Source organism: Miniopterus natalensis, chromosome 10 (genome assembly GCF_054644295.1).
Source record: "Miniopterus natalensis isolate mMinNat1 chromosome 10, mMinNat1.hap1, whole genome shotgun sequence".
Taxonomy (NCBI): domain Eukaryota; kingdom Metazoa; phylum Chordata; class Mammalia; order Chiroptera; family Miniopteridae; genus Miniopterus; species Miniopterus natalensis.
Genome location: NC_142090.1, coordinates 73,789,291 through 73,804,341, shown reverse-complemented (window position 1 = coordinate 73,804,341; position 15,051 = coordinate 73,789,291). Strand labels below are relative to the sequence as shown.

The 15,051-nt window shown below is 45.0% G+C and overlaps 1 protein-coding gene across 4 annotated transcripts in view; it reads left to right on the top strand.

Annotated features, from left to right (window-relative positions):
* Positions 1–15,051, top strand: part of OSBPL3 (oxysterol binding protein like 3) — a 128,300-nt gene that overhangs the window by 71,344 nt on the left and 41,905 nt on the right. For all 4 annotated transcript variants that reach the window (XM_016217046.2, XM_087821212.1, XM_087821210.1 and 1 more), the window contains 8 exons: positions 4,022–4,138; positions 4,277–4,330; positions 5,472–5,585; positions 8,287–8,454; positions 9,007–9,127; positions 10,102–10,205; positions 10,411–10,503; positions 11,705–11,861. In XM_016217046.2, coding sequence (XP_016072532.1) covers positions 4,022–4,138; positions 4,277–4,330; positions 5,472–5,585; positions 8,287–8,454; positions 9,007–9,127; positions 10,102–10,205; positions 10,411–10,503; positions 11,705–11,861 — 928 coding nt within the window. The remainder of the gene's footprint in view (positions 1–4,021; positions 4,139–4,276; positions 4,331–5,471; positions 5,586–8,286; positions 8,455–9,006; positions 9,128–10,101; positions 10,206–10,410; positions 10,504–11,704; positions 11,862–15,051) is intronic.

Here is a 15,051-nt window from a genome sequence, read left to right as displayed (position 1 = left end):
CTCTTGGAACCCACATTCTAGCTAGGGAGATGGGCAAAGCAAGTGAAGTTGATGTAGGTGCTGAGGAGGGAGAGAATTTCTGAGGAGGAGGTTTGGGGCTAAATGAGAGGCAGACTTTCAGATATAAAAAAGCCAGTGAGCAAAGACTTGACAACATTAAAATGCACAGGCCGATTTCCTGCCCCAGTGTGGTGGGACCACCTTGTAGGAAACTGGTGGGTCTCAGCGGGGTCCCAGACTTTGCTTGTCTTTGTCCGTAGGGCAGTGTTTAACTCCTTCAGATCGCTTCAGGATCTTGGCCGCCTCCTGGACTTACCCACCTGTCTCCCTGCCCTATGGTATTTATTTCTAATCCATCATCAGAGTTCACATATTTAAATTACAGTGTAATACACAATATGCTAGAATATGGGGCAGAATGATTAAAAAATGTAGAATTCACAGTCGGATGGCCTCACCCCTCGGCGGCTTTATAGTGCTGGGGAAACTATCTACTTCTCTTTTCCTCAGTTTCCCCAATTCTTTTCTATTAGTATCGTTTACATTGTCCTATGTGTACATTGTTTCAATCAGATGTCACTGGGTGGTACTTCCTGTGGCACTATTCTTTTGTTTTAAATGGCAGGCACTACAGGTACCCAACATCTCTCCATCCCGGCCATTGGATGCCAGAGATGCCCTCCCATCCCTGTGACAACCAGAAGCACTCCCCAGGCTCCGCAGCCTCAGGGGAGCTGTAGGTCCCCCGGAGAACACCAGCTGGGTGTCGGCTCTCAGGTTTCAGCCCCAGGACGCCAGCACAGTGACAGGCAGGGAAGCTGGGAGGGGCAGGGTGTGAATGTCAAGCCCAGAAGAGGAGTTGGCTGCAGTGCCTTCTTCCTCAGTCAAGGGGAGCCTTCACTTTCTTAAACGCTTTAAATCTGGCTTTTGGCAAGAGTTTTATGTCCTGAGCCCAGGTAGAAGATAAAAATAAAGGAAAAAGATGGTATTTTGCACAAATAAATGTGAACCCTTTTTGACTTATTTATCTTAAGAGCCAACAGACCCCATCTAATTCCTTGCCCTCTATGTTGACTTATTGGTAGGAATGTCCTATGTCTTGAGTTCAGGAGAAGTTGAGTCCTTGAAACATTATTGAAATTTAATTCTTCTTTCCCTTTAAGCTACAGGTATGATCTCATTCCTTTTTTTTTTTTTTCTTTTTTCAGTTTTGTAAAATATGCAGTAACATCTAATCCCTCTTGGCATCTGCATTTTGCATAATTGAATGTATTGAGCAGATGTGGGTGATGTTGTGGTATTAGCTCTCTGCATGTTACCTTTTGCTTGGGAGTCTTAAAACAAACAAATCAAAAGGACTTGATCCCCTTAGAGTACTTCCCAGAAGATTTTCAGCCTTAACTTTTCATGGAACAGTGATAGCATACATATACCTGCTTTCACAAATATGAATGTGTTGTGTTCACTTTGTAAATATTGTAGTCATTCAGCCCAAAGATATTGGGCACACTTCAAATGCCTGCCACTGTATGATATTCCAGGAACATAGATCTGTTTGCAGTCTTGTGCTAGGACCAAGCTCATTCATTAAGTGGTTGACCACTGGAAAGGTAAAATAGAATGCTGATGCATCTAGGGATGAAATAGTACTTTCTTTGAAGAAGGCTTCCTGGAGGAAGTAGAATTTTTAACTTCATGACCTTTAAGATTCATTAAAATTTAACAGGTAAGACACTTTAAATTTTGAGGAACGGCTTTCGGAGCTGAAATAAACGTGAGCAGAACATTTTTGTGTGTTTGTGGCTTCCTGTCACTTAATAATGCTCACTTTCCATTTATTGTCCAGGTGTAATGAAGTGACTTTTAATAATTGTTATAAAGAAATTTCACTCGACATTGCTGTTTTTCTGAAAAAGTTCTCTAATTTAAGTGCTGAATAGGAGTTTCACTTCTTTTCCACTGAAGAATTCCCTTTTACAACTCCAGATCCTAGGAGACCATCGCCTATCTTAAAACTCTCGAATGTACCTTTAACTGCGTTCCCAGTAAAGTGCAATCAGATATAAGGCAGATCTGTCAGGATTGTTACCTAAAGAGTTCAGTTGCTAGAGTAGGAAAATGTTCTTGTTACCAGAAGTTTCCCATGGACTGAACTGGAGGACAACGTGGAAACCAAGCCAGAGCGCCCAGGGCTCCCTGCGTTTCCCGTGCCCTTCCCCTGAGACCCTCTGTTCCCTGAGACTTGAGTCCAGTGCTCTGCCCCTTGGTACTGGTCCAGACTTACTATCCCCCTCCCAGCCCCTCTGCTTCTGGCCGCGCCACCTGCCTATAGGCTGGAGAGTGGTCTACGAGCAGGTTAGTCAACACGAGATCTTGGCGAAAAGGACGTTTGTCTCTTGAGGAGATGGCTGCACCCCCGTGTCCATTGCAGCATTATTTAGAGTAGCCAAGACGTGGAGACCGCCTGAGTGTCCATCAGTGGGTGGGGGGATAAAGACTGTGCAACGCACACACACAGGAATATTATTCAGCCATAAAGAGGAAATCCTGCCTTTTGTGGCAACATGGGTGCACATTGAGGACATTATGCTAAGTGCAATAAACCAGATAGAAAAAGACAAATACTGTACGTTCTCACTTATATGCAAACTAATTGAAAGAGAATAGAGTGGCTGTCTAGTGGGGGGTTTGGGCGGGGGGAGGAGATGGGGAGATGTTGGTCAAATGGTACAAAGTCCCAGCTATAACATGGAAAGTTCTGGGGATCCAGTGTATAGCTTGGGGACTATAAGTAACAATACTGTGTTACATACTTGAAAGTTGTTAGTAAAAGTAGATCTTAAGTGTTATCACCACCAACAGAAAAACTGGTAATTCCGTGAGGGAATGGAGTGTATTAAATCACTACATTGTATGCCTTGAACTTACATATATGTTAATACCAATAATATCTCAATAACAGGGGCATGCTTGTCAAAACCTAATTACCCTGTGTTTGAAATGTTTTCTCTCTGATCTGGATGGTAGTTACTGAGGATATAGGTGTATCAATTCATTGAGTTGTACTCTTAAGATTTGTGCGTCCCAATAAAAATATAAAAAATATTAGTAACCAAAAACTCCATTATCTTAGCCACTGAAGTATTGCCAGTTTTGGTCTATCTGGGGGAAATTTTGCAATGATTTATGCGTTGTCAAGCATGTAAAAATAACTCTTCAGAATTTTCGATGTTTTTCTTTTGCATTCCTTTTTAAAAATTTTTTCAGTCAATTAGTTGAAATAACCTAAATAGGCAACAACTGTTTGTACATGTTCAAAATTGCAAACAGCTCAGTAGAGAAATAATTGGCCACCAAAAAAATTTTTGAAATGAAAGAAAGAGGGGAAGGGAGCAAAATTTCTGGAAAAGAAAACGAAAATACTTGCTTCAGGATCTGTAAGCTTTTTGATGCTTCAGGCTTTTCAATATTTAAATACCTAGAACTTGAAGATAGTAACCTGCAGCTAAATAATTATTTCGACCAAGTTGTCATGTTTGCAGTCTTGCACCCAATCTCATACTTTTCAGCCCATTCTTAAGCCAGTTTTCCCACATTCCCACCTCTCCCCACCCCCGCTTCCATCCTCATGTCCGTAGCTTTGGCTTAAAATTCAGACTGAGGTCTACTGGTGAGTAAACAGTAACTTCGTGATAATGTCAGAGAACAAAAATAGAGCTTAACAGTGAAATCTTTACCCTTGGCTGTGGCTGCCAAGGTTCAAGCACCAAAAGAGAGAGGAAAACATTCCCTTCTAAGAGAGTTTTTTGGGGGCAAGAAAAGAAACTTGATACCTTAAGTTATAGCATTAAGTCTATAAAATCCAGGCATGGTATGAAAAATTAAATTAGAATTTCTTCTCCCCAACAAACCCAGCCAGGCTCACCGTCTTGGATGGATTTACTGGTAGCACAAAGTGCTTCTTAATGTCATTGTCATTTGGAAAGACAGCTGCTTAGCATGACCTCTCTTCTTGGAACAGGACAGCTGGGAAGTTGTGGAAGGACTGAGGGGAGAGATGAACTACACCCAGGAGCCACCCGTTCAGAAGGGATTTTTGCTGAAAAAGCGGAAATGGCCCCTGAAAGGCTGGCACAAGGTAAGATGCTGGCCCGGGCCTCACCTTTATTTGCACCAAGACTACCACCCTCAGCACCCAGTTCTCAGGCACTTAATTTGAAGTTGAAAACTGGGACCAAGTGGACTGTCTTGCTGAATGGTGCTTTCTTCCCCACAGAGATTCTTCTATCTGGACAAAGGATTCTTGAAATATGCCAAGAGCCAAACTGACGTAAGTCCCCTTATGAATCAACATGCTGCCCGAGGGGCTAGTTGTTGTCAGCTCGTGGATGGTTTTGTGCCCATGGGGGAGTCCATTTCTCTGAGCTGGAACCACGGGGGGTAATACTTCTTTCACGTGGAACAGAGGTGCTGCTCCCCACACCCCCAGCTCTGGGTTCTAGGTAGACTCGGTTCACCGCTGAGTGGAGGTGGGGCCTCCTCTCAACCTCATACTGTGTATCCAGGGGTCCCTCTGGCCTTAGGGTCGTGCTGAGGGGTTCTCTGGGTGGGAGAAGACATTCCTGCAGGGAGAGAACAGGAGCAAGACGTAGGGTTAGTGTCACTCCCACTGTCACGGTGACTGAGGGGTTTGGTGGAGAACCCTTAGGGAAGGTGACGTGAAGTTCCCCTGGGTGTTAACCCTAAGCAGACGCCCGTGAGGGCTCGGGATGACTGTTGCTTCTGCCCCTCGTAGGGGCCCTTCGCTCCCCCAGCACTTCTCTCGCCCCCCTTCCTCTCCTCACCTCTCCTACGGTGCTCATCTTTTACGGTGCGTGCAGAACACTTGGCATGGTGTTGGACCCACAGGAGCCTGTCTTAGATTCCTGCCCTTCTCTCTCTTTTAAATGTTTTTATTTAATACAGAGGGAGAGGGAGAGAGAGAGAAACATCAATCAGCTGCCTTCTGCATGACCCCTACTGGGGATCAAGCCCCAAACCCAGGCATGTTGCCTGACTGGGAATTGAACGGGTGACCTTTTGGGGCATGGGATGACACTCAACAACTGAGCCACACCGACCAGGGCCCCACTCCTCTTTTTAAATCACTTCCCTATGAGTTTAGACACTGGAAACGAGTTCTGTGGGAGGCGGTGCGTTCAGAGGTGGATTCGCTACCCCACGTGGAGTCAGCCCCCGGGGCTCACCCGCTTCCTCGCTTGCTGTCTGCGTGAGCCCCTTGTTACCTAACCCCTGGCAGGTTAAAGACGATGACACACAGCACGTAGAGCTCAGCACTGGGTCACACTGAGAGCTTGCTGAGTCGGAGTCCTTAGGTTTACGATGAGTGGACGCGGCAGGTGAGGGCAGAGGAGGAGTGTCGAGGATGTTGCTACCGTTTAACACATGGTCCCCTCTTCATGCCTCTGCAGATAGAGAGAGAGAAGCTGCATGGCTGCATCGACGTTGGGCTCTCGGTGATGTCCGTGAAGAAGTCGTCAAAATGCATAGATCTGGACACCGAGGAGCACATCTACCACCTGAAGGTGAGCCCGTCCCCCAGGCGCTATGTCCCCTTGCAGAGCTCCTTATTCTGGGTACAGTACTGTTGCTGATGCCTTTTGAATATTTCCAGACGTCTAGCCAACATGTAGATCTTCCTTATGAAAGTATTTCTGATGGATCCTATTGTGAGGGACTGTCACACTGCTGAAGGTTTAGCAACCTGTCCCCTCATCTCACAAATAACCCCCATCCCTGTGATTGCGGCAAAGATCAATAACAAAACACCTTAAGGTTCCCAATACGACCACCTGCCCCAGACAGTGCCATCTTTAGTGACTAACCATTTACCATAGGTTAAAGTATGTCCCTTGAAATACAATAGTAAATATTCAGTCTGTCTTACAGCTTTGGCTAATTTTGTATGGGTTCCATTAAAATTCTCATATTACAATGAATGTCAGGAATTTTTCCCCTAAAGTGTGGGCCTCTTAAAGCTGTTTAACTGGCCCGGCCGGCTTGGCTCAGCGGTTGAGCATCGACTTAGGATCCAGGAGATCACGATTCAATTCCCAGTCAGGACACATGCCCTTGGTTGCCAGCTTGATCTCCAGTAAGGGGCATGCAGGAGGCAGCCGATCAATGACTCTCATCATTGATGTTTCTATCTCTCTATCCCTCTCCCTTCCTCTATCTCAAATCAATAAAAATATATTTTAAAAAATGGTAAGTCTTCTTTAACAGTAATCTAGATTATTTCTCCATGTATTTCCAATGACTCTCGGTCCTGTGTTTTCACGTGGTCAGGAAATTAAAGGTTCTTGGTCATCCACTATCCTAGTTAACCAAATAAAAGTGATTATTAACTCCTAATTTTTAAAGAACTGGAATGCCTTATGATACATGAAATGCTAATATCATGACAAGACAGCTTAATACTTCTCTGTGCTGACTCACTTTAAGTTCTGTTTGTCTTTCTTGCTCATTCATTTGAACATCAGCTGTGACTGTCAGGGTAGGTTCGTGCTGTTATCTGAAGGTCCTAGTTAGTAGCCTCAGAGGCAGGCAGTTTTTAAATGTGGGTCATCCAGTCCCATTCTCTTATTTTATGGATGAGGGATCTGGTAGCAGAGTTACTTGGCTGTCCACCCACAGTCCTAGACCTACTTGAGGGGCTGAAACAGAACCCTAGCCCATTATTTAATAACGTGCTTTTATTCACCTACACTGTTTAACCAGTAAAATATGAGTCAAGGTAAGCTCTTGGCACACTGATTTTTAAGGGCCTCTGAGAGGAGATCAGCGCAAAGGATGACATAAGATTCCTGTTAAGCACATCTGGGAAATGAAGTGTATTTCGAGGACATAATTTAGGGGAGACAGAGAGATGAGCCTGTTGGTATTGCTCCTTTCCTGTACATGGCACATTCAAGAGCAGCTGGAGAGGCTTTAAGTCTTGTCCATACTTCTAATAACACAACAAACATAAGAGCCAACCTACCATTTCACAAGGGAATAATGCTGCTGACATTTATTTCCACGTCTTTGCTCCCAGCAGTGGCATTTGTAAAGATTTTAACAGGAGTGACCTGAATTTTTCTTCTTAGAAGTTAACGTACCACCCAGCCTTTGGGGGTATTATAAATTTCCACGTCATGAGTCCCTGTGTTCCAATGTATAGGTATCCGTCACTTTTCATTTTGAAAATATTAATATACACTCACACACACACAAATATGGACTATTAAGAAATGCCTGTGCCGCATAGGTGTGTGCTGTGTTCCTTGTAGTACTTTTATGAACATTTGAAATTTTTTACAGTAAAAATTACTACTTACCAACATTATTCTTCATGCAGATTGAATGCTCATTCGTGGAGAAAATGACTAAATGTCTGTGTGTGAGTCTGGAAAACCCTGGAAATCACCGATACTATTTCATCACATTTTTTTATTTCTGAGAGCAGGAGAAATGTTCTTTTAAGCACCCTTCACATTCATTAACATCTATTTCCCAGCAATATGTTCTCTGACAGAGAAGATTAACAAGGTTAAATATTTTAGGAAGAATTTACTAATTCATTTCGGTTCAGAGAAGACTAATCTGAAAAGTCCGAATTATAAGCGTTTAAAAAGAAGCAGGGAGAGCCCGGCGGGCTGTGGCTCAGTGGTTGAGTGTTGACCTGGGATCCAGGCGATCAGGGTTCGGTTCCCGGTCAGGGCACATGCCCGGGTTGCGGGCTCGATCAATGACTCATCATTGATGTTTCTGTCTCTCTCTCTCTCTCCCCCTCTCCTTTCCTCCCTCTGAAATCAATAAAGATATATTTTTAAAAATTAAATAAATAAATAAAAAGCAGCAGGGAGCTCATATTTTCAGCAGGGGTAGGAGAAGCCGGGACAGGAGGACTTGGAAATGCTTTGAGACAGAGAAATATAAATTTCAGCTTTAGTTGTTTAATGTAACTGATACTGTTCTTGCTTTCTTTCCAGTAGCATAACAATCGGACCCTTTCGTAGAAAGCCTAAATGTATAGTTTACAAAGAGCAATTTTACTCTCCATTTCTTCCCCAAACTTGTTCCTATAGGTCGCATAGTGTAAACTAAGCCAATAAGCTGGTATTTCTACATTTCTGCACGTGCCCGTGTGAAAAGGGAGGGCGTCGGGGGCGACCTCGATTGGACGAGTTCTTCCTCTCAGCGGGTGACGCTCCCGTTTCCTCCTGTCAACCTAACCCACTGTAGGTCAAGTCAGACGACGTCTTTGATGAGTGGGTGTCCAGGCTCCGCCACCACAGGATGTACCGTCAGAACGAGATCGCCATGTTCCCCCACGAAGTCGGTCACTTCTTCCCGGGAAACACCGTCACAGACTCCGGGCCTGGGGTCCTGGACTCCATTTCCAGTAGGAAGGTAATAATTTGCCAGCCATGAATCTAGAGAAAGGGGAGGTCCTGGGTGGGGGAGGCCCCCCAGGGGGAGGGGCTGAGCCTGAGGAAGGGAAGGTTTGGGGGAAGAGCTGGGAGCTTGAACGGATCGAGTGAGCTGGTTTCCCCAGTCAGTCACCCCGGGCCAGGGCCTTCCCTCTGGGACAGAAACGGACGGGAGTGTGTAAAGGGCGTTTAACAGCCCCGGATGCTCCAGCTTGCTCTTGACCAGTTTGACTTTGGTTCTCTTATCTGGTTGTAAAATGCAGCGGGTACATTTGTAGCTATACAGGATTGCAAACCCCCCCGACATTCCTGTCATCACGTCGATACGATTATCGTTTGATGGAAGAGGAAACTGAGTGCGGTGCAAGGCCTCGCAGCCTGGCGCGGCCCAGCGGGTGCTTCGCTAGACGCTTCTCTCCCGTCCACGCAGACGGCTTCCGTTAGCGACCAGCCCGCGTTGTTCCCTTTTACCCTGGGCGTTCCCACCGGCTCGGTTTTCGTTTGTAATGTGTTTTTGTCATCTGTGGAACAGCGCAGCAGCATATCAAAGCAGAATTCCTTTCCAACTGGAAGCAATTTAGCCTTTTCTTGCGGCGAGACGCGGGTGCCATTGTGGTTACAGTCGTCAGAGGACATGGAGCAGTGCTCGAAAGGTAGGGGCACTTGGAACCGCTGCGTCTTCCTGTCCTGGCTCCGGGATCTCAGTGGTTTACATTGGCCCCCGGGGGAGCCTACATTCTCCCCATCGCTGTCCACACTCCCGCTCATATTTTGCTTATCAGGTTTGCTCTCGTGATTAACAAAGGACACCTTCCTTACAGGGTGTTACCTCTTCACCTGGGGGTGCGTGCAGGCAGCTTTTCTTTGCTATTATTATTATTTTAATATATCTTTATTAATTTTAGAAAAGGGAATGAAGAGGGGGAGAGAGAGAGGAACATCAATGATGAGAGAGTCATTGATTGGCTGCCTCCTGTGCGCCCCCTACTGGGGATCGAGCCTGCAACCTGGCCATGTGCCCTGACCGGGAATCCAACCGGTATCTCCTGGATCCTAGGTCGATGCTCAACTGCTGAGCCATGCCCGGCCGGGCTCTTTTCTATTCTTTAAGTACCGGTGCCTGATTTCCACAGGGGCTTATTCAGCCACAGTCTTCGGGGGTGGAGTCTGCACAGCTCTCTGTTTTTTTAAGTGCCAGAAAGGGCAGTGACGCCCTGTTATTGCCATATTAGAAGTGATGATGACGGTAGCTGACTTTGTGCTTACAAAGTGCCAGCACTCTCAAAGCACACTGCATGTATTAGCTCATTTAACTCACACCTACCCTGTGAGCTAGATGTATAATTATCCCCATTTTCCAGAGGAGGAAACTGAGGCACACAGCAGTTACATAATTTACCCAAGATTCACAGTTCCTTATGTGCATTCAAACGGAGGCAGCCTGGTTCTCCAGATCCACGCCTTTAACCATGACAGTCTACTGCTTCTCCTATAAAAAAGGAAGTCTAAGTTCCTATCCTTACAGATGGACATCAAATGTAGATAAATGAGAAAAGTGGCTGCTGCTAGCACAGTGCGCCTGAATGCCAAGAGGAGTGCTGAATCCGCCCTGTGCTTTTCTCCACAGATCTGGCACACTGCCACTCCTACCTGCTGGAAATGAGCCAGCTCCTGCAAAGCATGGACGTCCTGCACCGGACGTATTCAGCGCCAGCTATCAACGCCATCCAGGTGAGTCGGATCCCTCTCCTGGTGGCATTCTGCTGCTCCTCTCCTTTCCTTTCCCCTCCCTGCCTGTCACTAACCGTGGGATATTGCCTGGGCAGGCGCTTTGGCCACGTTCAAGGGGCTGGAGGTGGTCACTTTGCTGTGCGTTTTCCCCTATCGGTTTGGTGGATCTTACTGTCTGTGCTCTCTTTCCCTTTTCGAAACAAAGGGTGGAGCTTTTGAAAGTCCCAAAAAGGAGAAAAGATCACACAGGAGGTGGCGGTCCAGAGCTATGGGCAAAGATGCTAAAGGAACACTACAGGTAACCATTGCTTCTCCAGCGGGCTGGTTTCCCCATGGGCCCCTCTCTGCACACCGTGTGCTGGGGGCCACTGGAACTCAAGGAGAACAGACAGGTGAATATTCTAGTTACTCCCTCAAATACCTTGTGCAGAGAGATGAAGTCAGTCACTTAGGCTTTCTGGACACTAGGATAGGCCTGTGATGGATACTGGGTAAGGGGAAATGGCATGAGGTTGGAGGGACTACAGCCGTTTCTGCGACTTTGGCTTCTCACAGGTTAATGCTCAGGCTGCCTGCCGGCTTCCCTGCTGGGTGGGCGCTCTGACCCACCTCTGCTGCTGCTCAGTGGAGTCATCTCTGAGGACTCAGGATGTTGGGCACATGCTCTTTTGCCTCTTGTCTCCAATTTCCCGTCCGAGGTGGTATCACGCTAGCTGCTGACTTTCCCAATGCACAGCTAAGCCAGAGGCCGTTGCATGTTAAATTGCAACATTATTAGGGTCCAGATAAATCAGAAAGTTATGGATAAGTCATCTGCCATATTCCTATAGACTCTTTGGTTCAAAGCACTCTATGGGTTGAACTTAAATACTCCCAAAGTAAAGAATGACTTGTGTACTAATATGTGAGAAGTTAGTTCATTTTCTAGAAGCACCAGGAGCAAATAAAGGAAAACATTTTTAAGCCTCCCAACAGTTAACAACCTAGATTATCGCCCGGAGGAAGGAATTGAGTATAAATGAGCAAGCACCAGGCAGCTCTAGCTGTCATTTTCAATGTACAGTTTTAATGCTTCTGTCATTTCCAAAGAGTATAGCATTCTCCCCTTAACTGCAGTTTTGCTTTCCATGGTTTCAGTTTCCCACGGTCAACCACAGTCCAAAAATATTAAAAAGTAAATTCCAAAAATAAACAATCCATAAGTTTTAAGTATTATCCACAGTTTCAGGATCCACTGGGGTCTTTTAACAGATCCCTACAGACAAGGACAGACTACTGTATGTGATTTCTCACCCATTTTTATTTTTGCAAGAAGCTAGTACAACTTGCAGGAGAAAGTGCTTTCCTGAGTTTTCATTTATTTTTCTTATAAGTAATCACTCCGTAGAAAGACTTTGCTATATATTGCCCTTTCCTTACTACTTTCCAATCTTAGAAACCAGTAAATATTCTCAGCCATTTGCATCTGAAAATAAATCTCTCCTTTTGGTGTCACTCAGGTCCCTAAACCTTTTGATGGTCCACAAAGACTGCATTCTTCGAATCCGAATTTGTCAACACTAGACTTTGGAGAAGAGAAAAATTATTCTGACGGCTCTGAAACCTCATCTGAGTTTTCTAAAATGCAAGAAGATCTATGTCATATTGCCCACAAAGGTATGTGTTGGATGATACTGTTAAATGCATGTGGGCTGTCCTTGGAGAAGGGACTTTAGTTGGTTAATTTCCTGATCTAATCTATTGAGATTTTAGGGAACCCAATTTTTATTTCATTTTATTTCTCTGGGAGTAGGGGGTGTTTTGGCAAGAAGTTTCTTTTTAACTTCTTAGGGGAGATAGTAAGAGCACTAGGTATAATTTAAAAGCTGAGGAATCTATATGCTGCTGATGGGTGTGTAAATTGATACTATTCTGGAGGGCAATATGATATTGTGTTGCAACTTAAAAAAAAAAATCTGCCTATTCAACAACTCCACTTTAAAGAATTAATTTGTAGGAATTAACTTAAAATGTATTCAACTAAAGATATTCATTGTAGTCGTTTGGCAATTTCATGTAAAAATAAACACACTTACCATGCAACCCAACATTCACATTCCTGGGCATTTATCCCAGAGAAAATATAAACCTAAAGTCCACACAAAAACCTGTACACAAATGTTCAGAGCAAGTTTATTTGAATTAGCCAAAAACTGGAACAACCCAAATGTTTTTCAACAGGTGAATGGTTAAACAAACTGTGGTACATCCACATAATAGAATACTACTCGGCAGTGAAAAGGAACAGACTGTGGTTCTACACAACAAGTTGAAGGGATCTCAAGGGCATTATGCTGACTGAAAATAGTCAATCTCACAAGGTTACACAGAGTGTGACTCTGCTTATTAACACTTTTGAAGTGATAAAATTATAGAGATGGAGAAGTGATTAGTGGTCGCCAGAGGTTACAGACAAGGAGGAGAGAAGGGGAAAGTATGGGTGTGATTATAAAGGGGTAACAAGAGCCCAGCTGAGCGTGGCTCAGCAGTTGAGCATCAACCTAGGGTCCAGGAGATCGAGGTTTGATTCCCGGTCAGGGCACATACCTGGGTTGCGGGCTTGATTCCCAGTCGGGGGCGTGCAGGAAGCAGCCGATCAGTGACAACTCTCTCATTATTGATGTTTCTATCTCTCTTTCTCCCCCTTCCTCTCTCTGAAATCAATAAAGATATATTTAAAATAATAAAATAAAATAAAATAAATAAAAATAAAGGGGTAACAAGAGGAATCTTGGTGGTGATGGAAAGTTCTTCATCCTGATTCTGGTGGTGGTTCCACGAATCTACACATAAGACAAAATTACATTGACTTTTATTTACACACATATACCTAAATAAGAGCATGTAAAACTGGTGAAATCTGAATAAGAGCTGTCGATTATCCCAGCGTTGATCTCCTGGGTTTGATATTGCACCTTAGTTACGTAAGATGTCACCACTGTGGGAAACTGGATGTAGGGTGCCCAGGACTTTGCAACTTCCTGTGAGTCTATTATGATTTCAAAATAAAAAGTTAAAAAAAATTAGAAATAATCTAAATGCCCCATAATAGAGGGACTGGATTTTTTAAATTGAGTATAATCATATGATAGAATAGTCAATAGCCACATCATAATAATAGCCAGTTTATTTCGAGCTCAGAGCTGTCCGTCAGGTGTTTGTTAAGCACTTTACATGCACTGTTTCACTTAGTTCTAGCAACAACCTATGGCGTAGGTGCTCCTGCAATCTCCTTTACACAGATAAGAAACCTGAGACTCAGAGGAGCCAAAGAACTTCCTGAAGGTCACATGGTCGAAAGCTGCCAACCTGAGACTTGAATCCTAACCGGCCTGACCCCAGAGTCTGTGCTCCTCAGCTGGTGTCTCACTACCCTTATGGATGGGGTAGCCAGGGTTATTTTTATAGAGATAGAAAGATGTTCATGGCATATCACTGAGTTAAAATACAAGGCCACAAAACAATCTATAGGTATGATCCCATTTTTTTGGAAAAAATAAACTATATAAACCTGGTGTATATAGGCATACTCAAAGGTCTGAAGGGACACACACCAGCAGTTTTGTGATGGAGGCTGGAGTTGAAAGTACTTATTTTCTTCCTCATGTTTATCTTTTTTTATTTCATCTATTAATTATTTTTTAAGGAGCAAATGGGTGAAATTTTTTAGTGGGAGGGCTGTGTTTGCAGCAGGAAAGAAGGCAGTCCCTCTATCGCCTTGCTCTCCTAGATCTGTATTTCTCTCCCTGCACATTGTTGATTCCTTCAGCTCTCTGTTTTTTCTTACCCTACAAACCTAAAACATGTTGGCTATGGGGAAGCCGTTTCATGCTCTTGGCAGAGTCCCACCTCAAACTCTTGTGCTTGCTCTCAGTAGAACGCTGGCAGCATTTTGCAGTGCTGTTGTACGACCCATCTGTGAAATGGGCACAATCACCTGTCCCGACCCTTTAAAGCTCCTCACACTGCGCTGTGTGTCCTCTACTATTGCAAGATCAGTTATAATTAGGGCATTGCATGTTGGGTTTTGAGGGAGGAGTGCCTACGAAACACCTTTACTTTTTAATAATATGACCTGTCTTTTTAAAAATGGGAAAATGCTGCCTCCCGGCAGAAGGGAAACAGCCTGCATTTTACCTGCTGCTTCCTCAGCAGGACGGGGTTGCCACATCGAGTCCCTCTATCGATCCCGTCGCCCCGCAGAGGACTCAGCCCCGTGGACGGTCCAGTGGCCTCGGCCAGCTGCTCCGTCTCTCAGGCTTTGTGGGAGCCAGCTGGCTGCAGAGCTGCCACGTGGCTAGACGAGGTCCAGGCCTGCGCTCCGGGAAAGGCCCAGGCGCACTTACCCCGCAAGAGCGGGTGCCCCCGGGGCTAGGGACAGTCAGTTCCACCGGGAGCAGACAAGCTGTGTTCCCTTCCTGTGGCACCAGCGTCCACACGGACTCTGATAGACCCCGGGCGTCTCTCTCAGGCTGTATCGCAGAGACCTCCCGGGATAAAGGCAGCTGTCAGGGTTGCCCTCGGGCCTGTGCCCTTCATGCCTTCTCGCTTCCGTACGTTTCCTCTTCATAAGCCTGCTTTTGCCCCTGACACGTTCTATTGTCCTTTCTTCACCGTTTCACTAATCTATTGACTATGATTCCGAGCAGCTGAAGTGAAGGCAAGAATTCTACTGATGTTGAAACCTACCGTATACCTATTTTTTCTTCCACTTGTTAAATGCGTTGGAATTCTCCCCGTTTTGTGGAAGTTAGAACAAATGGTAGGCAACCTATATATAACCATCCTAAAATATCCTCGTTATATT